Source organism: Corvus brachyrhynchos, unplaced genomic scaffold (genome assembly GCF_000691975.1).
Source record: "Corvus brachyrhynchos isolate BGI_N302 unplaced genomic scaffold, ASM69197v1 scaffold52, whole genome shotgun sequence".
In the NCBI taxonomy this organism is placed as follows: Eukaryota; Metazoa; Chordata; class Aves; order Passeriformes; family Corvidae; genus Corvus; species Corvus brachyrhynchos.
The window spans coordinates 1,889,517-1,915,392 of record NW_008237221.1 but is presented as its reverse complement, the minus strand read 5'-3'; the positions used below and the strand labels follow the sequence as shown (position 1 = coordinate 1,915,392).

The 25,876-nt window shown below is 36.2% G+C and overlaps 1 protein-coding gene across 2 annotated transcripts in view; it reads right to left on the bottom strand.

Annotated features, from left to right (window-relative positions):
• Positions 1-25,876, bottom strand: part of UBE3C (ubiquitin protein ligase E3C) — a 70,286-nt gene that overhangs the window by 19,957 nt on the left and 24,453 nt on the right. For both annotated transcript variants that reach the window (XR_552308.2, XM_017728909.1), the window contains exons 11-18: positions 21,168-21,254; positions 20,360-20,517; positions 19,567-19,799; positions 15,762-15,866; positions 14,847-14,934; positions 10,956-11,053; positions 7,618-7,750; positions 6,588-6,835 (exon numbers count right to left, since the gene is read on the bottom strand). Coding sequence is in view for 1 of the 2 variants with exons in the window: in XM_017728909.1 (XP_017584398.1) it covers positions 6,588-6,835; positions 7,618-7,750; positions 10,956-11,053; positions 14,847-14,934; positions 15,762-15,866; positions 19,567-19,799; positions 20,360-20,517; positions 21,168-21,254 (1,150 nt within the window). In the remaining variant the exon portion in view is untranslated. The remainder of the gene's footprint in view (positions 1-6,587; positions 6,836-7,617; positions 7,751-10,955; positions 11,054-14,846; positions 14,935-15,761; positions 15,867-19,566; positions 19,800-20,359; positions 20,518-21,167; positions 21,255-25,876) is intronic.

Genomic DNA, 25,876 nt, shown 5'->3' with positions numbered 1-25,876 from the left:
TTATTACCAAAACAGAGTGCTTCAGAATTGCCAGCACTTGCAGAAAACTACCATTTCATCAGTTTGATAGTTTCTTTCTCATTTAATAGGAACAGTTATCTCAGTAACTTATGCCATAAATATGACACAAATTGCTATCAATGTAATTTGGAGGGTTTTGAGGGGTGAGAGAGGAAGCACTATAGATACCTGTGGATGTACTGAGTAACTGAGAGTTATCATTCATTACTGAAGTTCCAGTAAAGGCTTAATAGATTTTTCTTGTCTCAAATTTAAACATAATTTAAGAAGAACTGAAGATAAAAGGAAAACTTCTCCTCCTTATTAAAGTTTACTCTTCTGACATAAAATAAACACTTACTACTATATAACTAACCTCTGGATATGCTTCTAAGATAAATCTGTATTTTAATAGCAGTGAAACTAGTAATTTTTAAAGTTCAAAGAGAATTAAGAATTTCAGTAAATATTCCAAACCTAATTGATTGGAATGGATGTAGGTGTTCCCAACTGTGAAAAAAGATCAGGATACCATTACCACACACTCTTAACTGTTTATTTATTCCCTGTCTAGGAACCTGATTTAGAGGCAATAAAATGCAATCAGTACACAAACCAGAAGCAGGAATCATCTGCTAATGGAACTTTTAATTGAGAGTGACCACTGACATGAGGTAATTCTTTCCATGCAGAACTCCTTGCAGAGACCTCTATGCACTTTATCACGGTAAACAATCACTAACATATGCATTAAAGAAAATTTAAATACATTATGACCCAATAAATATCACAATCCATCAATAAACACTTTTCCTTCCTAAAGATTTAGAGTTAAAATACCAAGTTTCAGTAGTCTTTAGCGCTAGACATATATTTACAAGGCTACTACTAACATAGCTATTTGTAATCAAAAGATAATTGGTTTTGTTAAATGCACCAGTACACAAAGGAATTGTCAAGCTGAATAACTGTGTCAGAAAATAGATTCAGATTAGTTTACATCTGCATTCATAAATCATGAAATAACTTCCATAAGGTATCAATTCTGCTCTCTTAGGATTGTGTTTCCGCACTGTAAGTGTATAATTAAAGGACCATGCCACTTTCCATGGTAAATTCCTGTTTTGATTCCATATCAGATGATTCAGGATTTTCTGAGACAAACGATCATCAGCTAATTTGCTTTTAAGCAAAATGCTGAATCTACAAAATCATGGGGAAGGTAACTGAAATTAACAGAAGAAATCGAGCTTATACCAATCACCTCCTCTTTGCATCAGTACCACCAATCCCATTCCTACCTTTCCAGGTACTAGCAGTACCAATTGTGGCTGCAGCACAAATCAATTAAGGGTGTACTGACTTATCCAAGCTACAGCGGATCTAATTAAGTGGCCAATAAGAAAAGGGAAAGGGCAGCCTAAAAATCAGAAGGATAAAACCCCCACCCTTCAACAGTCAGAGTGGCAAGGCAATGCTTGACACACCATCCTTCCAAATAATCAAGTATATGAAACTCCGTTCTCATTGTACAGTTCTCTTGCTTTGTTTGCTCTCTACAAGCTTTTGGTGCACAAACGACACTCACGTATCTTATCAGAAACGTTTCCTTGAATGTTTTAACTCCATATGTGCTGCTAGTTTATAATTTAAGAGTTTAGGATCTGATGCAGATCTTGCTGTGAAAGGACTCCCCTAATTCCATACTTCTTAGATAAAGCCCAAGGATGATTAAGAACTACTTTAGTTTTTCTGCAGAATGGATTCTACAGACACTGCTCATCTTAGAATTGCACCTTCCAGACAGGCACAATATCTCACACAAAAAATGATCTCTCACAGCTCTGTTCAAAGTTACAAACAGTAACCATAAGGCACACTACTCTAAGATACAGAAAAATAACCTAATCAATAATTAGGTCCCACATTTACTTGCAGTGTAATAAAATCTGTATTTGATCTACTATTACTCTTCTAAAGATTCTTTTTACGCAAGAACTTATTTTATAACTTTTTTCAATTATATATATTTAACAACATTTAGATATGTGCAAAGAACAGTCTGTTCGATCTTAAATCAGTGAACTACAAAAACTCATAAGAAAATAAACAACTTTGACTTTCATCAGTATAATATCCACAAGTCCAGGCAAATTACTGACCTCCTATATACCACTAAATATTAACGAGCAAAGAACTAAACCTAGATTGTATCCACCACCAAAATAATGCTAAAATTTAAAATGAACACATTAGTTTTTCTCAATTCTTGCTGCTTCTTCTATCAAAGTTCTTTATTTGGTTCCACAAAGGAAGGACTCAGTTCAAAACATCTCAAAAGACATTTTGTTCTCCATATTGCTTTCCCAATCATTTAAGACAAAAGTTGGCTTTTGGCAAAACAAATCTAAATCTTTTCAGAAAACCTTAGTGTCTTCCAAGAACTGCAGGTTCTATTGCTTAGAATTCAATTATATATATTTAACAACATTTAGATATGTGCAAAGAACAGTCTGTTCGATCTTAAATCAGTGAACTACAAAAACTCATAAGAAAATAAACAACTTTGACTTTCATCAGTATAATATCCACAAGTCCAGGCAAATTACTGACCTCCTATATACCACTAAATATTAACGAGCAAAGAACTAAACCTAGATTGTATCCACCACCAAAATAATGCTAAAATTTAAAATGAACACATTAGTTTTTCTCAATTCTTGCTGCTTCTTCTATCAAAGTTCTTTATTTGGTTCCACAAAGGAAGGACTCAGTTCAAAACATCTCAAAAGACATTTTGTTCTCCATATTGCTTTCCCAATCATTTAAGACAAAAGTTGGCTTTTGGCAAAACAAATCTAAATCTTTTCAGAAAACCTTAGTGTCTTCCAAGAACTGCAGGTTCTATTGCTTAGAAAAGGGGACTTATTATATTTCAAAAATAGATGTTCTTCAGCAACATGAACGTGTGACTCACAAGTTCTATTCAATATTCTGGAATAAGAGAGGTGGAGATGGTAGAATTCAGTAAATTCAAAGACACTGAGTGTACTATACAAAAATCTCCAGTGGCAGAGTCACTCTGTTTAACATGCAAAGACAGTCACTGCAAAACAAAATAAATGCAAGAACTAGCAGGTTTATGTCAAAAGGGAAGAAGAGGAAACCATAAAAATTATCATACTAATCTATCTATGGATTTCCTGCCATATTCTTAAACTAATGCTGATACTTCATGGAATTTAAGTAAATTATCCTAAGAATTAGCAGCTTGATGTCAAAGAATTCCAAATGCAAATAATATCCTTTCCCACAACATCTGTCACAGTAAGATCATTGAATAAAAGCAAATGTAAACGGGAAATGGAGAAATATGGCATATACTAGACCGAGTTTAGGTCAGAACATGGTGAAGTTCAGATTTTAATTCTCCATCACTGTTCTACCAAGCACTGTTTCTGCTGAAATGGTTAACCAGTGTTTCTCTCTTTTCAGGTTTGGAGCAGACCACTCAAGAATCAGCATGGAGAAAATCCTCATTTAATATGCTCAGGTGTTGCTTCCAAATTTCCTTGCTTTGTTGCTTCTTGGCAGTCTGTCAAAAAAGTACCTTTTGTGTTTTCCTGGGTCAATTCCACTACACTGCCAAACCTGCAGCAGGAGAGTCTGCACGTGGGGAGACTTTTAGTGCAGCCAGAACAACAATTACTGCATGTGGAAAGGAAGTGGAACCAAACCAGGTGCCTGCCCACAGCCCAAAACCACCTACTGAGAGAGCAAAAGGATCATGGCATCCAGACCATCCATCCTTCCGGGACACCACATGAGACAAGAAGACTTTACTTTCCAGAGAGGACAACAAAGAGGATTTGGGGTTAGAGCTCCTCTACCTGAATGTTCCTGACAGCCCAGGACACCCTTGGCTCTCAAGCAAGGCCTGGGACTCAGAGAACCCCAGCTGTGCATGCAGTGGGCAACACTGAGAGGTTCAAGTTTCCAACCCCTCCGGCAATGGCAAACTCTTACCAAGGGTGTGCCCAGCAAGTGAGCTTTAACTTCTAAGGAAGAGAAAGGAAAATGCTTAAAAGGCACCAGTGCTAAGGTAATATTTACATTTCACAGTAAAGTCACTGACAGCTGAGAAATGTAAACTTTGGAAGTGTTTGAGTAGCTGCTGTTTAAGCAAACTCATTTCTGCTTTTATTTTAAAGGATGATTTCAGACAACACATGCAATTACATGATCACACAATATTATTTCTACAAGACCTTTTGCTCATCCAGTGACTACAAAACTTGCATGAACAAGCTATGCATTTTGTACACAGATTTTCATTTCTTAATTAACTAGAAAAATACACCCAAAAGTCATTAATTTATCCAGGATTAAAATTATTTACATTTTCAGATACACCATTTTTCAAGATAAGCTTTAAATTTTCAGATGTTTCTGGTTCTGAACTGACCAATTAACAAAGAAGATGCCAAGCTGTTAGAAACTTCCTAATGAGAAGAAAAACTGAATTAGGTGTAACTTTATGGTGCTGAAAGTTAAATGCATTTGGTATTAGTACGAAGTGGTTACCAAGAGACAGAGAATTTCTATAAATTATTATATTTTAATGTATTTGTTTTCTGATAACATTGAAGCTTCTTACGTGAGAGTTTTTGGTGGCAGCACTCTTTACATACTGGTTTCCACAAATAAGAAATTGCTGTGGATGCGTGATTGCTTCCTTTGCATTATATCTATTTTGTTTGCAAAGGGGCTTTTAATAATCCACTATTGCTCTCAAATAGCCCTGTGCAAAGCATAAAAAGGACACATTTTTGGAAACGGATGAGTGGGTATTCAATAACCTAACCAAGATCACAATACTGGCAGGTTTTGAACAGTATGGTCGTGCCTTATCTTTCTATTTAATTCATCAAGTCTCTAAATGCGCTACTAAAAATGTGTCTGTGCACCTGGGCAAGGGTAATTATTAAGTAGCACCGTCAATTCTTACCTTATCTAAACATACTGCAAATACAAAAACAGTTTATGCTTTCAAAATATTAAATAGTAGATTCTCTGATTTTAAAAAGACAAAAGTAAAACTCTACCTGTAGCTCTCTGTGAGATAGAACACATTTTGCAACTTCTGTCTCTATGCTAAGATTTGAAATTCAATTACAGAAGGCAATGTGTTGTTTTGACAGAGGAAACTAAAGACTCCAAATTACAATCTTTTTCTTTTAAATAATGTTTCAAACTTCCCCTGACAGTTGAGCCCTGCCTCCTTCCAAGATATACACAAAACATTTTTGTGGTGCAGTAACTTCCTTAACAATACCACAAGTATTTGCTTTCCCACTCCAAAAATCTATACATGCAGAAAGAAAATGAAGCTTGGATATGTAGTATCAGACACAATTACAAACTATTGTATTAGTACTGAATCCATCTCCACTCTGAGTGTGAGAACATCACTCAAAGATTATTTATTGAAATGGCTGATTTGTAATTTCCGTTCTCTAAGAAGTTTGGATATGGCAGTAGCCAGGATCCATTAGCAGGAGATTTGCTTACAGAGAGGCAGTTTTATCTAAATCAGTTGACTGGCAACTCCCAAGCACAGCACTGTTTCAACAATTCAAGTTTGCCAACAACATCCCTTGAAACCACTTCCAGCTACACTACAAAGACATCCAACCACAATTCAAATCTCACTGCAAGGCAGCAGGATTTTAGCCTCCAAAATACTGCAGGCACTTAAATGAGACTTTTATATCTTAAATACCTTCAGTATTAGACAGCTCAGTAGCAATTAATACTTTCTTTTTCTGAAATTGAATTTGTATTCCAAACTTTGTTTCACAATTATTAGCTTTATAAAAATTATTTCAAGCGCTCAGAATGAAATAGCCTCAGTATTAAACCTGACCATAAAAGAAAATTGAATGTAATTAATGTTTGTAATGGTTTCTCTCTTTTTTCTTCCCCCTTCATTTTTCATCTAGCTCAACAAGCATCTATTAGCCTTTGAACATTCATATCACCAAATTATCAAGCACTAAAACTCAAGAAATATGTAAAATGTACAAAACCCCAAACAGAATACGTGAAAATTAATTTGCACGTGGCTCTTAAGTAAGGTAAATGCTGATGGCAAATTTTACATGCTGGCCAGAATTGTATACCTCCTACAACTAGAAACTGTTTAAAACATCCATTTCATGTATTCCAAATGATGGAAATGTAACTGCAGTCATATTCCAAAAAAGCTCCAGGTTGAAAATCACAATAAGCAGAGCAGGTCTAGTGGCTTCAACCAACTTAACCTTAAGCACGAGGATATACACAGAACCAAACATGCAAACTTTGCTCAACTGTCAGTCAGGATATCGCAAATTTCCTGTACTTCCCAAGTGTACAATTTATTAAAATCAACCAGAAATGTAGCTGATCTGTAGTAATAACATTCAGACCCAACATCTGAAAGCTTTTTTCTCTTAAGCCTAGAAAACCCCCTCCTAATTAGAAAAAAACATAACTGAATAATTTCAGTACTGCTATAGCTTTCTATTACCCAACACTGTTTTTACCTTTCCAAGCATTCTTCCAAGGAAGTAGTAATGTCGTGCATACGAGTCTCCAACGAGCATCTGTGCAGCAGGGTTAGGGTAAAGCAGTCCCTCATTGGTGGTCTTAAAAAACCCCTGGTTAGGGTTAAATCCTGATTTGAGAAGTTCATTCAGAAATTCTCTGAAAATTCCACCACCATCAATACCAGCTTCATCAAGACCATGTGCATTAAGCAAGTGAACACGAATGCGCTTTTTTAGGTCAGGTTCTGCAGAGAAAGGAGAGAGACAAACTCAAATGCAACTGTCTGCATCAGTTTTGTATGGATAAAACCACATGTACCTACACACAAAACTATATATGCTAGAATAAAAACTGACCTAGTAAACAGTAGCAAAACTCTTATTACTGGCTTGAATTTTGGAATATTCAGTTTGTGAAACATTCACTTTGTAGAAAAGGTCCTGTTTTAAGAGTCATCAAAAAAAGGAGTGGAAAAGATCATAGGTAGGGGAAGAAAAAAAATCCTACAAAATATTTAAAAGAGACCCAAGAATAACTTGAAAATTGCTTATATAAAATACTGTGAGTGCAAGATTCACACAGATTCACACGAACATGTGATTTAATTCAATGCAGTAAAATTTACAGTACTACATCCAATCATTAAAAAGAGCCCTGCACTATTATCAGCACATTGTACTCAGCAAATCCTGTTCAGTCCATATGTATTTGTTGGCAAAGATTACCAAAGCAGATAATATCTAATGAACTACATCGAAAAATAAACAAATTACAATTATTTGGATGAGTAAATGGGAAGAAAAGCACTGTAAAAGTAGGTTGTAAAGAGATTATTTAGACTGCAATAATCAGAAAGAATATGGGTGATAATTACTTCCATAAAAACAAGGAAATTTAACTTCTAAGAACTTTGACATCTCAGAGCTGATACACCTACAGCATACCAGTCAAATAAGCAAATATGTAACTAACTCCATGGTAAGAATAAAGTGTTATAACAAGCTGATAGCTTAACTGTAAACCTACCATTCTCGGGAGAAAGTTTATCATAAGCATCTTCATAAATATAATTTCTTCTGATAGTAACATTAATTCCATCCAAAAATGGCCCATCTCCTTGAACTTCTTGTTTATCAGCATAGATCAGTCTTTGAAAAATCTGTTAAAATCAGTGAGAAGAGCAATCATGTCACTGTGCAGATCTAAATATTCAATGAGAGACGGTTATTCACTACTGTTACTGTCCTTTGAGCTGCTTCTGGCACTCACTTTCAAGTAATCTGTCTTCTCTCTCACACAGCTGCAGAAACTTAATACAGAGCCATGACCCAGGCAAGGGGAGGAGGGGGACAGAAATGCAAAGAACTTTTCTGTGCTAAGGTATCATCCTCAGCTCTTTCTACATAAAGAGGCACATCTACAGACATTGTGCCAGTGATTCCAGTTTCCTCTCCCTAACTTTCAGAGTTCTGAAATGCGAAGTATTCAAAAATAAAGGAAAAAAGTCCCGTGAGTATTTTGCACACACAGAGGTTATCCTCAATACTGGTAAATAATATTTTGTTGCTGTTTGCAATGGTCAGAACATTCTCACTAATAAGAAAAGAGGTACCAGTTCCCCTTGCACAAGTGAACAAATAAGTCAGATAAAATAAAATCATGGATATTACTGCCATATTAAAAAAAAGAGCATCATACCAATTAAAAAAACATTTGCCAGGTGAAGTACAAATTGAACTTCTCATTGTCCCTTTTCAAGTCTTCACAAGAGGAACCTGTTCACCTGAAGAGCAACTGTAGCTACCTGTGTTTCTATGCCGATACGTAGCATGGGAGCGGGTTGCCTCATGTACAATAATATTCCCTTGATCCAGGGAGTGTATGTTTACTATATTCTCTCTTGCCACCATTCCCATATTTAATAAATAGTCTAGTACATTTTCCAAGGGATATAATCTCCCAGAAATATGTCAGACCATGTTTTTAAGTAAGAGTCTGCAGGAATTTTAAAAAACAACAAATTTACCATGGAAGAGGAAATCTGACCACAGCAGACAAAGCTAGAGTAAGGTCTCAAATCTACTGCTTTTATGGGCAAATGTTCCTAGTGGAGAAGATGCCTTCCAACCAGGAAGATTACAGTATAGACAAAGCAGTAATCTTTCCTAAGGTACACAGGAGGAAAAGAAGAGAAAATAGTCCTAAGCTGCAGAAAGAGAAACAAGGAATGGACATAAAGAAAAAAGTTCATAATAGGAGTGATTAAGCATTGGAAAAGGTTACATGAGAGTTTGTGAAATCTCCATCTTTGGAGATAGTCAAAACTTATCTGGACAAGTCCTTGTGCATGCTGCCCAAGTCTGAAGTTACTCTTGTATGAGGAAAGATGTGGACTATAGTACCTCCAGAGGTCCCTTCTGGCCTTAATTTTTCTACAGTTTTATAACATCACGACAGGTAGCCACAGGCACCTTTTTTTTTAATGTACAGAGCATGAGAATATGTTCACCACCACTCTCCTTCCTGACAAAGGACTAGATACAGTTTATTAATTATTGTTACCCAACTCCAGATGGAAAGAACCACCTGGTACTACATCTCATAGCAAAACTCTTTTTGCTACTGACTCCCTGCATAAGCCAATGTTCATGTACATGTTAGTCCTGAAAATGAGAACCTTAATGCACAGCTGAAGCGTTTGTAATTACTTCAGACTAACACACAGAAAAGCAGTGCTGACTGAAGCATACACCATGGGAAGCAGCATCACCCACCACAGGCAAGCTGCCCCACATATGGCCTAAGGAGGTGAAAACCAAAGCACTTCCTACAAATTGGATTCATTACCTCCCACAGACTGAAAGGTGCACCCCAAGTGCCTTAAGGCTGAAGGGGAAAACACTCCCTGGGGCCAGAAAGCTGATGAGCTTACCATGGAACTGGACTCTGCAATTTCTTGTAAGAGTACCTGTTATCTGGTAATTCAAGGTAAAAATGTCATGAGGAAGTCAGAAAATGAAAGGGCATATGGAACAACCCACACGCACAAGCAGCACTGAGCTGCATTACCATATTAAATTACAGAGCAATAGACAGCAACTGACCAAAAGGAAAAAAAAAAAAAAAACCTTATTGCAAGTTGCTCTGTAGAGGCAGTGGGAGACTCCAAAGGAATGCTGACTCCCACTATTACACAAAAAGGACCATACACACTTGTTCCAAAACACAGTGTAACAGGATCTCCTCTTTGAACTAAAGAAGTTCAGTCTGCAGCTTTATCCTTATCTCCAGTTCTCATGCAATTGTTACTTCAGTTTTTGTGATAAAAGCACACAAGGTTCTATGAATCCAACTGCACCAAACAAGGCTTTATGAATTCCAAAAACCTAACATTTATGCATCTCAACACAGCTTTAAGAAGTCCAGAGGTTGGAAAGCAGTGACTAAATCATGACATAGAGATCCCTGCTTGAGGTCAATTCTTATCATTTCCTTGTAATCCTAGTGTGGTATTGCCATACAGTAATAAGATGTTTTGTTGGAACAACTGTTTCATAGAAACCTGAGAAAAAAACATGCATTTTCTACCAAAGCTGTCCCTGTCTGTTCTGACAAATAAAGACCAACTCTCCGTAAGGAATTACTCTTCATTCCCTTGATGGTGTCTCAAAACTTAACATTTCCAAGACAATTTAGGGAGCAGTTTTTAAATAATTGGTACTGTTGAAAACTAAACCAGTTAAAAAAACACGTGCTTAACAGAAAAAAAACTTTAAGAATATTTATGATGCAAACTGAAATAGGTAACAGAATTAACAATTACATCTATAAAATTTTAAAAAATTAAAAAGCAAATCCAATCAAGTACAAGAGTCTTGCAAGTTTTAAGCTATACACTCTATTAAAATTCAGCTACTCAGCATTTTTCACTAAGTGATATTTTCCCAAAATGGGCATCCATCATCTCATTTGGAGCAAATCCACCCAGTGCACCCAAGTCCCCAGCTGTGACCCTGTACTCGGGTACAGAACACAACCGGCCGGCGTTGTGCCACCACAAGAGGGTGCAATCATGTAGAGCCATCACTGAGCCAGGACTGCAAACTGCTCTCATCTGTCTCAGAATAAATGTTTCTAACTCTAGTGCAATTATTATAAAGGGCAATATAAGCAGGAAAATAAGTGAGAAGTCATTAACTTCAAATGTTCAGTTGCTGTGTGAGTACTGAAGAAAAACAGTGCAGACTGCCACATCCTTCTGCAGGGAATTGATCCAGTTTCTACTTCAATAAATGTTCTTTTTACACTTACTCAAAACAAAAAGGTTAAAAAACCAATTGCATATTAAATTAGAAAGTAGGTACCTTTACTCTTTCTTCAAAAGGAACTACAAAAGGTAGCTCTGTCAGAATTGCAAGTTGTCGTTCTTCAGATACAGAAAGAGGTGCTGGTTCCAAACCCACTTAAAATAGAAATAATAATTTTAAAAATTTTGGAAAGAACATTTTTTTAAACAGTTTATTTTGTATCAAGTGACTCAATTCACTTTGTATAAAAATACATACATTAAAATAGTTTTATTTACTACATATTTAGTCAAAGCCTTACCTTTCTTTAAACATTAGTTGCTACAGGCAAACTGAAATTTAAGTAGTGAAAACACACCGAAAACAGAATGCATTAAAAATACATACTTTTTTACCTCTATTTTATTCAGAAAAAAAATCTTCCTATTGACATTTTAGCTTATGAATTAGGAAAAAATGCATGATAGAAGACAATTAGTAATTATGATAATTTAGAACTTTCATTGCAGGAATATACAATATTCCTAACAGGAGTTCCCCTGATGATCAAAATAGTTTACAGTTATTGTGCTTCCAACTACAGCATCTACCTTCAATCAAGTCATTTTAGGTAAAAACCTTAAGAATGAAACCAAATCTAAGGAAACCAACAGAAAGATAATATTCATTTCAATGAGTTTTCTCTGCTAACAGCAAAGTCACAGTGACCACATTAAATCCCAGTCATTGCAGGAACAGTGAAAACATCATCAAGAGCCTGTATAATGTACTTAAGACAAAAATACTGGAGAAGAATTCAAGAAGCCATAGCAGAGAGGCTCATTCACGCAGCTCCCAAACTACTGTGCAGCTCCTTTGAACCTACAGAAGGTATTTTTAGGAAACAACTCAACTTTTGGTGATGCACAGTAGAAATGACAATCCTGCTCTAATTTCATGGGAGGAAACTCAGCTGGTGAGCACCTATCTGACTGTAAATTAATTAATTGCAGCATTGCTCACTGATGAGACATTGCAGCCAAAGGTCCACCTGGCTTCAGTCTACCAAGGAAACAACATCTCCAGTTCCTTGGCTGTTCCATTTTCATGAAATAACCACCTCTCTGAAAAAAGACTGCAGAGTCTGGACTATTCATAGAATCTATTACAAAATAAGTAAGTGCTTCATGTCATACCCTCTCTGGAAGTTTTTGCTGACAGTTTCAAGGTTTTTTCTTTGGCTTCTACCCATGGTGACAAGCATCTTGCTGGACTGAACACTTCAATGGTCTTTTTCGATTGTTTTTTAAATCCTCAAAGCACTTTAAGTAGGAATATTTTAAGCACCAATTTAATAGGATATGACCCTAAATATCACTATTCTTGATATATATTCATTGGGGGCAGGTTTCAACATTGCAAGCTTTTGGAATTTCTGACAAAATGCTTAGTTGTGATTACCTTTAGTTTACTTAGTAAACATTTTTAATTAAAGTCAATGTATGAAGCCTATTAAGCTAACAGTTAAAAGCATTTTAAATAAAAAGTGCATGTACAGCAAAGGTAAACTATTACATGACTTCGACAGTTCAATTATTTCAGTCAATTAGTCAATTTTATCTGCATTTCTCCATCACAGCCTCTTTCTTTAAAGAGAAATATGGGATGGAGTCATCAATATAGAGGGCATTTAGAACTCACAAGTCTGCCATTTAAGTAAATGAAAAAGCACAAATAAACATGACCATATGTGATTCAGCAGTACTTTCATGCTAATTGGCTTTAACCCATATGGAGTAAAGAGGGGTTAAACAAGTCATGTGCACAAGGTTACCTGCTTGTTTTCACACATTCATGTTGACTGCACTTTCATTTTAGCCTGATTTCATATGAAAACGAGGTTTATGTGAACACAACTGTGTCATCTTTCCTCACCATCTCACCTCCAACACATCTCTTGAGTTCATCAGCTGAACTTTAACTTTGACAGAGAATAGGAGATTCAAAAACACCAAGTATTGTGAAAATTTTCAACTGACAGAGAGGAGAAATTCCTTTAGTGACCTGAATACAGGAACAGCCAGGAGAGCTGTGCTCAGTGTGCCAGCTCACCTGAAGCCAGCGAGGAGAATGAGAGCACACAACTGCTCACATCAGCACACCACAGCACAGCACAGGCATTCCTTATCCCCCAACTGCCCACACCAGGGGAGTAATGAAATGGAGAAAACTGGGGGCATTTTGGAAAGGAAGACCAGGCAGAGAGCTCGAGGTACTGTAGGTATGAGGGCAAGGAGACCAGCAGCAGGAGAATGTGGAAGTGATAAATGTGGAATAGGTTTGACAGTGGAGAACATCCAGACAGTATAAACAGCGGTGGAGAGTCATGTAGGTCAGAGGAAGAAAAAAGGATTGCTGATGTGGAGAATAGATGACTTCCAAAGAAAGAAACTAAACTGAAAAAATATATAATTAAAAATTCTCAGCAGTACTTATACTGGGCCAACTAGTTATTATCTGGCAACTACACTTATAAGGTAATCAAAATAAACTTTTACCATCATAGCTACTCAAATAAAAGTTATCACTAGAAGTCTTTAGGTTTCAACCCTAGACAAAGCTCTGAATTCTGTACAACTCTATAGCAGCAGTCAAAGGCTACAGTCTCTATATGATCTACTGTATCTGGCTAAACTAACTCCAGCAGACTGCACCATCTTGAAAGAGAGTATGGACTCTTGTAGACGAATTCATTTTTCCACTTAAAGGCCCCATTTTTAATTCATTATTAATTCTGCACAAGTGTCACTGATTTAATGATTATTTTACCTGATCACAGCAAGGTAAAATTCAAGAATAGTGAAGCTAAGAAGGTATGAAAAGCTGGAAGAAGCAGACTGCCTACATCAGAAAGCATATTGGCACAACTAATCTAGTGTAAATTTACCCCGATTGCTAAGTTTGTCCAATTCTCTAATCTTTCTCGGCAAGTTCCATAAAATCCTGATATTTTGAGTAATTCAGGGGTTTAAGTTTCTGCCTTATCTAATTAGAGACAATATTTATAAACAGGAATTAATATTTATCATGGTGATGCCTTAGGTTTTAACTTTTATATTTTTCAAATCCTGTACTGCTTAGTGTGTAACTCTGAAGTTTCTTGTAGCCTGTTAATTTCTGCTCTCTTGTGCTACGTAGACATAACAAAGCCTCTCCAGGCCTGCTCTTCAAGGGCACCCAGACCGTCCTAGGTCTAAAAAGTATAAGCCAAAAGCCTTTGAGAGCGGGGCAAGCTGAGGGGAATTACATCATTAAACTGAAGCTTTAATTGGAGAATTAACCCTGATATGCAAATGAACCAAACCTATGAAAGTGTGAAGAACTCGTGACCTGTCGTCCATCCCGGGGTCCATCTTGGCAATGGCCTCTGGCTCCCCAGGGGGCACCTTTGAAGGCCTTTCCAATAAATACCTGCCTTATTCCCTTACTCCTGTCTAGTCTCTGTTTCTAAGAGGCCTCTCAAAGCATCAATGGAAAGCCTGTTTGTTACAGTTTAATAGATAATGAAAATGTTTCTTTATAGCATACAGTAAAAGCAAAATCACAATGCTTTACATCTTCTGCAACTGTATTCATTTTCTATCTTATGCAACTGCCTTTTATACATTATTTTTAGAACATATAGTTTCTCCACCTCATCATTTCCCCTCATCAATGCCAGCAGAAGCTTGGGCAAATAAATTATTAAATTAAATAACATTAAATATTTTAAAGATATACACACATGCATACAAGTACACAATTTATTAAATATCTGAAATAAAATTATGAAAGATTGTCATGCTTTTGGCTACCATGACTTTAATACAAAATACTCAACTGAGTTGTAGAAAAGACAGATTTTCTTTCCATTAAGGCAAACTCTTATTTTCACTTAGCAAAGCTGAAATGGCATAGTCAGTGTCTTACCATCCAAAGTAGATTGCAGTGGTCCTATTCTCCCCATCCTCCTGACTCTCCAGACATGTCTGGCGGATGGCACATACAGCTGTGTGACCTCACAAATTCACAGGATTTTACAGTTAAACAGGACCTAATTACACATACAATTCACTACTACATAGCAAATACATATAGAGGTCACATGCAGGAGTGTGTCTGAATGCCTTAATGCCTTCATTTCTGATGATCCCTCCTTACACTTGTGCCTTACAGGAGAGCTGCACAATTAACAACAATACCATATAAATCCCATGTATCATTTAAAAATACCACGCAACGTTACATTCAGTTCTGGTATTTGGGACACTGCAGAAGCCAACTTTGAATGTTGAGATGTCAAGTATTCTGTTTATTTTGTATTGAGCATGTGTCATGAGTCAAAGGAATCTAGTCCACAGTAGGTATTAGCTTTTCCTTTTGCACACACATACACACTTTTTAAGATCAATGTCATTTTTTCAAAAGCTCTTAGAAAAAAAAAGTAATTTCTAGGTGAGGTAAGTACAGAAAATGCTGCTGAATTTTCTTTTATTTTGGAAGAGAATTTTCCCTACTATAGAGCAATTATTTTATTCAGCATTTTTACTTTGAGAAGATGCAACTAAATGCTACCAGATTTCCAATCCTCTCCTGCTACAAATGCCAATGATTTACACTCTTGTACTGTAGAGCAAGTTCTACTTTATGGATTGGAGATGTGGTTTAACACACAAGTTTCTTAACAGATGCAAGACTTTTACATCAGAGAAAAGCAACATTATTCCAGTTTTAAACTACACAATCTGTGCAACATCAACATCATTACTACTGTCAGGAATCAAAAACTTTACCATTGAAAATCTGGCACTTGTAAGGCTTTAAGGAAAAGAACATGACTCTTACCTTATCTGCTTTAATGTTTTCTTGTTCTGAGAGCCAGTGATTTGGTGGGCAGAAATTTCTCCTTGTATCTCTAGATTTCAACATTTTCACTAAGTTTGTGATGACCTAGGTGTTAGAAACACATACATTCAATATGCATTTAGCATTGTGAATGAAATTACATAATTCACAAAGCAAAAGCTTTCTTAAAGCTTATTTTTAACTCACAAAAACTTGCTATTAGACTTAAATACCTTAGAATGAAATTAAGTAATCATGGTTCACTTGCAAGACATCAAAAAACCTGGATTATTAAAGTCTCTATCCAAAACCTAGGAACCAGGACTACACAGACTTAACAGTACTGCACACCTAAAGTGCTGCATGCCACTTCAAGGCAGCCCAAACAAATCATCAACATTAAACTACTTATTTAAAGAAAATAACACCTAACCAAGTATAGACACAATGTATACTCTGTAAGTATACAATGTTCTTTTATCTTCCTAGCAAAACTGAGAGGCTGAGAAAAATAGTTACCACGGTCACTAGGGTATCTTTGCAATTTTAGTGTTTTTCTTGGCAATTTCCTCCAATCCAGAAAAAAAATAAGTAGAGAAACCAAGCAAACAAGTTCTCCACCTCAAGCAGAACTGCCATGCTTGGTTGCATGCCTTCTGTCCAAAGCTGAATCAAGTTCGCCCACCACTACACAAAACATAATTAAGTGGAATCAATAGAATAGTAAATTACTAGGCTAAAAAGACATTATCACTGCTACAATGAACACCCATCTGTTTTGCAACTTAATAGTACAGCACTTGAAAAATGAGTAAGAAAAAAATGAAAACCCAGAGCTCTTCTGAAATAATCTTGCTAAAAGACAGTCTTAATAGACAGGTGTCAGGAGTAACAAAGTTTAATGGGCCTTGTAAAGGATTCTGTGTCTAGATGCTACACAAAAGAGCTTTTAACATCCAGTTTTTAAGGTAATGTCTCTATTCAAGACAGAACAAAGAATGCTATTAAGGGAACTGTCTGATTACACAGGAATTTTCATCACCTTTCCCTTATAAAATTCAGTGCAGGTTACATGAGTCACTAAAGCTCTGTGGTCCCATTACCACTGTAAGTGAGGCAAACGTTTTTAAAAAGGAAAATAAAATCAGAAAAGACTATCCACATGAAGACTATGTAAATACAGTATTTTACAAGCAGCTAAAGAAACCTTAAAGGAAGCTGAATCAGATTAGGTGAAATTCGAGTTTCTCCTACAGAATGCATGGGTACTGAGAACACTTGACACCTCAACTCAGCATTCCTTTGTAAAAATTTTCCTATGTATTCTATTGAAAGGGAAGATGCACTACAATAAATAATATTAAAATGGGGATTTCCTTCCAATAACGTGCAGTGCAACCAGCATTTAAAACTAAAATTCAGCAAAATTAGAAACTTGATTTCATAGGATTAACTCAAGATAGTGAAGTAATTCTGTTTAACAAAATCCATTTTCAAGTACTTTTAACTTAAGATTTTCTATGGAATCTATAACAGTTGACTACACTACTCATCATTCTATCAAGCCAAAAATGGGGGATTCTGTTGAATGAAAATATTTGTACATGTAAATGTTACCAAAGACCTCCAATCTGTTAGCAAATCTGCACATCGTTGTCAGTAGCCTCACTGTTACCAAATTTACCATTACCTTGCAGAAGTGAAGCCTGTATTTGCGTGGGTGTGTGTGTATGTATTTCACTCATTTCATATATACACATACGTATTTCACTAGATACCAAAGGCAAGGAAAACACACAAAAAAAATGAGGAGTTAAAAGAAGAAAGGAAAAAGAGAAATTAAAAGCACAGATAATAAGGAAGGAATGTGCCTTTTTTCTGCAGGTAGCTTGCAAAAGCTTTAGCAAAGATAAATCCCATATATTTGATAAATGTTTTTGACGTAGTGCAAAGGAAAGAAAAAGCATTTTCTACTTTATATTAACTAATTTAGCTTTTTTGTAATGATTTGGAAGAAGGTACTGATGCCTGCTTACTGGCAGGAAGCTATTGTCAAGCTGCCCTCAGCAAAGACTCAGCGCTACGCGCAGGAGTCTTCTCGATGACATTAACTTTAGCCATGTTCGATTTTTATCCCTAACAATGGAAACATGTTTCTGAAGAATTAAACAAGGGAAGCTTTGCTATTATATTCTTTTTTGGGTAGAATCAGAGCCTTCCAGATACCCTCAAGATTTACATTTGTAATTCAGCTAATGAAAGACAACCCTGGCTCCTGGAAATAGGAGTACACCAAGTTCAGGCAGTCCCACTACAAGCTCAATTCCTGACTGTCAAAGTGGGACACAGTAACTTGGGATTTTACAACTTTCTGAATGACAGCAAAATATGATCAAATTCACCTGAAATCCACCAACTTACACCAAGATTGGTTAAGAACAATGAACTAAAGCAAACAAATAGGAAGTGGAATGATATGAACTGCATACATAAAAATATCCCTGGGTCTGACATCTCTCTTAGAAAAATAAACATATTGGGGTTTTCATTTGTGACCTTCAAATCAAAAGTTTATTTGGCAATTTAAAGACAAGTAATTAAATTACATTGTGCAAACATATATTAGATCAATCTGTGCAAATTACAAATTCAGTGGTGCATTAGGACTGTATTCAATGCAATCAAAATATTATCAGTTACTCTCACTGCTATTAATGCTTATGCTCATAAGTGAAATGTGTTGTAAAACCATGCAGAATAGGCTGGATAAAGGCTACCTTAGACTTGTAGAATGAATAAGCATTCCTTAATTAGCCCATCAGGTTAAGTGCAAGCCTTAATGGGCCTTTCCTAAAGTCTAGCATGACATCTTTCTCCAAACATAGCCAAGAAGAAAGTTCCATTAGCAATATTAATACAAGCTTAGTTGATCATTTTCATTCAATTAACTTCTTTCAATTAAATAGATAGCTTGACAAAAGCAGTGATAAAAGACCTGAAGGGACAGCTGATGACTCGAACTGAACATTAGTGTGCGAGAGGTCGCCAGTATTAAACAGACTGTAAATCTAGCATTCAATTTGGAAAATGCATTTCTTCTGCTCCCACTTCTTTAATGAGCAATTTTAGCTGACTAGATGTGTTTGCTGCAGAATTTTCATGACAAGTCAAGCACTCCTTTTTTTCAGCAACAGTTATATTAGGGGTTTTTTTCTGCCAACGTTTTCAGCTTCTCTTAATTCATGTCTTAGCTAGGATGCCATGGATAAAACCAGCAGAAAAACACTGGTAGATAACCAGAAAGAACATATACTAAATTCACATTTGCTAAGCCAGATTCACTTTCCCTTTAGTATTCTAGCAAACCCAAAATAAGGAGTACCAACAGATTTTAGGAGAATACCAACAAAACCAATGCAGCATGGTACCAATATAGTGAAGTCTCTAATACAGAAGTACCTGAGTAATCACTCGATTTTGTTAGAATATCACACCTACACAAAGTTATGACAACATGCTTAAGCACCTTGCTGAATGGGAGTCCAAGTTAAACCCCATTTTTATACAGCAACTGTCTTACAAACAAAACAAGCAAGAAAATTAAGAGTTGACAGAAGGGAAAGAAAGTGTTATCAGAACTTAGTTACGTGAAGCTTAGCATATATGCCAAACAACAATCTTCTCAAATCCATATTCCTTGTTGCAACAGCAAAAAAAATTAGAGAAAGGAAGTACCTAATCTCATCTCTTCAGCAGAAGCCCAAAAATTTTATTCAACTATGTTCTGAAAATTGACACAATTTACCTTGAATAACTGAATCCACCTTTTCTGTTCTGTCTGTATACATTGCTGCATTTCTGTGTTTTTTGTCACTCCAACACTTCTAAATGCTGCAATATATTCCTCACGAACCTCTGGTTTTGTTTCTGGGTAAGCCAACTTTATGATTCCTAGACATGCATCTCGAAGGCAGCGTGAGAGTATTACAAGCTCTTCTAGTGTAAAAGGCATCATAGATGATTGTCTTTGACCTACAACTACACAAAACACAAGTTTAAGTTTCCTTAAATTACTTTTTCTTAATTATTTTATTATTTAAAGAAACTTATTTAATTAAACTTTAATATTCACACAAAAAATCTAAAGGCAGAGAAAAAAAACCTAAAAAGAGAATGAGTAAACATGCATGAAGGAGATCAAATCCCGGGATTGTTTGCAGTCACATTTTAATTGCAGTATCTTCTTGTTCTCTTTTGTGATTCCTGCTATGTTAAATTTATACATTAAACTACTGGTTCAGTCCAGAAGTTTGCTCTGTTCACTAACTCATCAAAAATTACCATGATTAAGAACTTCCATATCAGACCCTATGTAAAGCTAGGGTTCCCAAGGTGAAGACCATTCATTTTGCTCTCTTTTTTCTAAGTGCAATCACCATAAAAGAGCCAGCTGACAGCTGAGTGCTCAGGGGACCATCAGCAAGCCAGCCTCAAAGATCCTTCCTCCCAGATGTCAGCAAATCATGGCCTAGGGAGCTCTCCAGCCTCACGCAAAAACATTTTAATAGGCACTGCTATTTAGTATGCTCCAAACTCACCTTCTATTGGATCACCAAAGAATTCATTATCATGAATAGAAATAAGTGAGTGACTAAACAAAGAACTGAAAAGGTAGAAGAGAGGGATAATTCGGCTAGAGTCCTCTAAAGACATTGGAGAGCCTCTTGAAATCACTTGAAGGAGTGGCACCATAGACCTTAAAATATAAAATGCAACGTAAAAGAGAGGGTTAATAAAATACTTTTAAAAAGTACCACCTTCAGCATTCTAGCAAAACAATACGGTAATAGCTCCAACAGCAATGTAACAATGGTGTTTTCAGTTAAATAATTATTAATTCCAATTATTGCAAAATAAGGTTACTCTTCACAAGTTCTTGTCACAGGTAGCTCAGGGTCTCCATGACAAATAAACTTGGGCATTAACTAATCCGGACTGCAGATACCTTGGAGACACGAAGGAGAAAGAATAATTCTCTGCATGTCAGCACTGAACACATTTGTAGGTCCAGCGCCTCAGCTCCTTTCCTCACAGGAAAGTGGTTCTGCCACCACCTATTTCTGAACTAGCCAAAGTATGTGAGATAAAACACACACTTGGGGTGAACAACTTAGGGCTTCAGTGTTTGCTACACTGATTCTTGTAAGCACTCCAAGAACTACAAAACATTCAACTCATTTTAAGTAAATATTTTCTTTATTTACAACTGTCCAATTTCCAAGATTTTGCTCGGTTTTATGAAATCATAGGAGGTAAATAACCATATCTCTAACTGTCCCATTCCGTTTTCACTAGATATGCTCTGTTTTAACAAAGAATCAGTTCCAGAAATGCCACAATACATACCCTGTAATCATTCGTGTAGTCATTGAAGATATCAAATACCAAAGATGCCTCAGGAATCTGGCATTAAAGGCTAAACTATAGAGAAGCCTGCAAGAAGAAGTTCAAATAAATTGTGGCTTCTAAAATACTGTATTCACAAAACACAAGTGTTTCTGTAAGAACTTTTCTGTCAAGCATTTCTCAGAAATTAACAATTTAAATTTACTTTTTCAAGATGAAAGGTCTTATTCTGATCAACTCTGGTGAAAGCCCCAAAAGCTGAAAACCAATCATACTAAAACCTTACACCAAAAACTACACTTTTCATTAAATCAGCAACAAACCATACAATATAAACCCACATTTCCAGTCTTTCTCAGAATTCAACATATATTAATAAAAATAACATGACATTGAACTAATGATCTGGGACTTTTTAAATTCTACACAGAAAATCATACCAAACTAGTTAACAGGTCACTTCTGTGGTTCTTCTGACAGTAACAAACATAGTAATTTTTTGCAAAAGGTAGATTAAAATACCTTCATATATGTCAGAACTATACCAATTTTACTGGTATACTCAGCTTGGCAGAGAGAAATAGAACAACATCAATGGAACAATGTCAGAACAGCTACATGTACACTAACCCATCTGCTGACAGAAAATTGTTTATTGTTTGAAAATTTCTTACTAATTTATGAAAGTAAATGTGTAATTTCACAAGTCAGTTATACACAGGACTGACTTTAACCACATTATATCAGACATGGTTACAGTGTCTTTCAGAAATTCTAGAGAAATGAGAAACAAAAAGCTTCCTGAAACTAAAAAGTCACCCCCAGTGTATTTTCTTCCCCTTGCAAGAAACAACATATGAGACAAAATCATTTGAAACAATGTCTTCTAGGAACCAAACAGGATTTCACTGACTGAACAGTCATTTTTCAAGTATTGAAGAACAGTATTTGGGTAATTTTTTTAGATGCTACTTTCCTAGGTCTCCTAATTCCTGTTAGGAAGTAAGTAAAACAAATACTGAGATCGACACCTCTCAGTGGTCAATAGATTTGCAACATCAAAATTCTCTAAGACCAGGCATACATGAGATAGGAGGCTGGGAAATGGGACCAGGGAGGGGAGACTAGCTGCTGCCTGAAAACAAAGTATTTACTGTGGACCACATGGTTAAATTAAAATTGGCCACATGGCAAAAGGAAACACATTTCATAAGGGAAAAAAGTAAAATATCAATAAAGACTTAAAAATACTGGAGAATGGCTTAAGTGGCAATTCAAAACTCCCACACTACACAGGATCCCACAAACCAGCGCACAGGGCCACAGGCCCCTGGGTCCTGGCTCACTGACTGCCCCTCCTGCTGCCTTCCCACAAGCACAGCCTCTCTCCTCACCCCACAGCTGGTCCCTTCCTTGGGCTCCCAGCTCACCTGCATCCACCAGATCCAGCTGCACAGCCAAGGATCTGTGCCAGGATAAAGGAGCATGAGAAGGGCAGAACTCCTCACTAAGCACAAAGGATCATTTCACAGGTATGGGAGTTTTGGAAATGGAGTAGAAAAATGCAGAAAAACGGGAAATGAAACACATGCCACCTCTAGTTCACAGCATCTCCTTGAATTTTAAATGCATAGACCAGTACCTTTAAAAAGAGTTGGGAGTTTCATTTATTTCAAAGAAATTGCATGTTGAGGACATCACCAAGTTCAAGTCAAATTTGAAGCAACTGAAGCTAATGCCAGTTCAAGATAAGCTTCACCGTTACGTTAAGTTCTAATTTAATTATGTGTATTTTTTGAAAAAATTCAACCTGAATTTGATACATGAGAATTCTATTCCCTTCTAAAGTCACATTATTCTAACATTTGGCAAAAAGTATACATTAACATGTAAGGAAGGGCTTATTATACCTAGCTAATTTAGAATAAGGATTTGTATTTTAATGTTTAAATATCTGAATGATAGCTCAGATGTCTTGGTTTCCACACTGAGAAATTTCCTCAGTGACCTTCAGTTTTCAGCCTCATATTTAAAATGAAAAGTAATTTGGCACAGGGCCATCAGGTCTCATGCAGCTTCCAAGTAAAAACTTGTTAATTTTACAATCATCCCTGGAAATTATGTAACAGTTTGAGCAGAAATGAACAAACATTATGGACAATGAACCTATCATAATGTAATTCATTTTTTCATTCTAGCAATATTCAGCAATAGTGAAGGGGAAAAAAGGACCAATCTTAAGAGCTTATAATAATAACCTTTGTCTAAGTTTTAGCCATTTTTATTCCATATCCGTGATTCAGGCAGTCAATTGTAGCAAGTGGTCTGTTTCATGGCCCAGTTCCAGAAATGCTGAATGCATTCAACTTTCACATTTCCCTTTCCTGAAAATCTGGTTAAGTACAAAAATGCACATTTGGTAGAAGATGGTACCAACAACCTGTTTCATTAACATGAAATTTCTGTAAATATGAAGCAGATTAATTTGTCAGTTCTAAAGCTTCCATTCTAAAGTTTCCATACTGTGACCAGAAAACAAACATGGAACTGCAAAGTGAACACAGAATGGTAAATTGGGCCTTGTGTTAAAAGAGATTTTTATCATTAGATTCATCTGAAATTTAATCCATTGCAAAAGTAAAGATGGCAGAAAAAACCTGTTAACTTCCCACTCCAAGGACAGAAATTGGCTTTAAAAGCTGAAGGTAACAACTGTAACCAAAAAATACAAAAAAAGAAACCCACCACAAAATGCAAGGATGGCTTTGAAAAGTTGTATCTACACAAAATTGGCCATAATAAAATTTCAAACTTTTTGGCTTCACATTGACAGAAAAAAGGACTGTGAAAAAGCAAAAAAAAAAAAAAAAAATTAAGGGGAAAAAAACCCTCTGAGAATTAAAATAGGTCGAAATCTACCTTATTTGGTCTTTTTCCTTGGCAGAGAAAAGATGTGCATCTGCTTAAAAACAGCCCTTCCAGGTAGAGCTACATTAAAATGACACAGCACAAGAATTCCTGATCAACTGCAGTAGAGTACAGGGACGGCTTACACATCCTGAAGAAAAAGCCTTATGAATCCACAAAGTTTAGAGATCAGCTAATATAAAGCTCCAGTGTCCATACAGTCTTCACCACTTTTTCCTTTAAAGAAAAAAAAAAATCCACACAAAAAAAAGCTAGAAATAAAAAAGATCAGACATTTTGATTGTTATGTAAACTTGTAAAATCTAACCCAGGGGTTTCAAGATTTGTACTGTTCTAAAAACAAACCAAGCAGCTGAAGTTTAAACTCCTCCTATCTGGAGGTTTTGCATTTTCTTGAAAATCTCACTGAAAGCCACCAACTTCTTTATTATGAGATCATTATACATGTTTTATGTAATGGATTCATTAATAGATTTTCTGTAAAGTCCAATATTAAGGTTTAGCACAGTCATTTGGAAGAAAGAAACATTTCGCTGCCATCAGAAAGGATAAACTCCTTTCAACTGGAACAACACACACTGTCTCAGCCGCAGGCTGTGAAAGAGTTAAATTCACTTTGGTGATTCCTGTTAAGTATCAATTTTAATCATACCAAATTAAATTATCTGTTCCCAAAAGTAAGTACATAACGATCATTTATTTAGGACCTTGTTTCTCTCTCTAGGTATCTAATTGTCCACAAAAGCCACATGATTTATGTCTACTTGACAGAACAGCATTTTGGGCACCTCTGGTTTAAAAAAAGTGTCAAATTCCTCCTGTGCAATGGGACAGATTAAATGACCCATTAAGCTTAATTTAGCTGAGGCACCACTACAAGTTAATTAGTTAAAGGCAAGATTTTCAGTCGAGGTCATAAACTGGGCCCAGTTTCCCACTGAGACCATTTAAGTTAATGAAGAGAATACAGCAGAATGAGAGGAGCTCATACAGCCTGCGACAGGTCACTGCTGCCAGGGCAGCGAATTCTGTCACTTCAGAACTGTGAGGTGTCACAGGTACGAGACAGCAGCAGAGCCACTGGTAAATGAACTATCCTGCTCTTTAGGCTGCCTTATCCTTCTGCCTCTGTTTGTATTGGACCAAGAATGTGAAGCAAAGCTTAAAAAAAGAAGGTTAAAACTGCAAATACAATGATTCTGGTTTTAAGAGAAACACAGCAGTGCTAGAATGCTCCCTGAAGAATTACCCCAACAGCCCCATGTAAAGCCTGGTATCTCAGCACACATATGAAGACAGGCTGCTCAGATTACACTGGATTGTCATTTGCCAAACATTCTGAACTACAGGCTGAGATGAGCAATGTTACAGCAATTAAACAGCAGTGATGAACAGTGACTGTGGAGCTGTTAACCCAAGATGAGTGAACTCAGGGGCGCCGATCAGATGGCTGACAGCGACTGACGTCCCAGTACAAGCACAGCTTCCATCACTATTTAATATTCAGCTGTCATAAAGATGAAGTCTAAGGTATTAAGTTACACCCTGAAATATTTTACAGAAACAGAACTTACTATTTATTCAAAGTATCATTTTGATGAAAAAAAGTCTTGCAAGTCTCTATAATGACAACTACAGTCCAAGGGACAAGTTCCCTCTTTTTTTTTAGCAACTGTATTCAATAATTATGTATCAACTTTATAGTGAAAATATTAAAGTCCCGTCCTTTTGAAAACAAGTGGAATTCCCAATGGTTTCTTTACAATCAGGATTTTATTTTA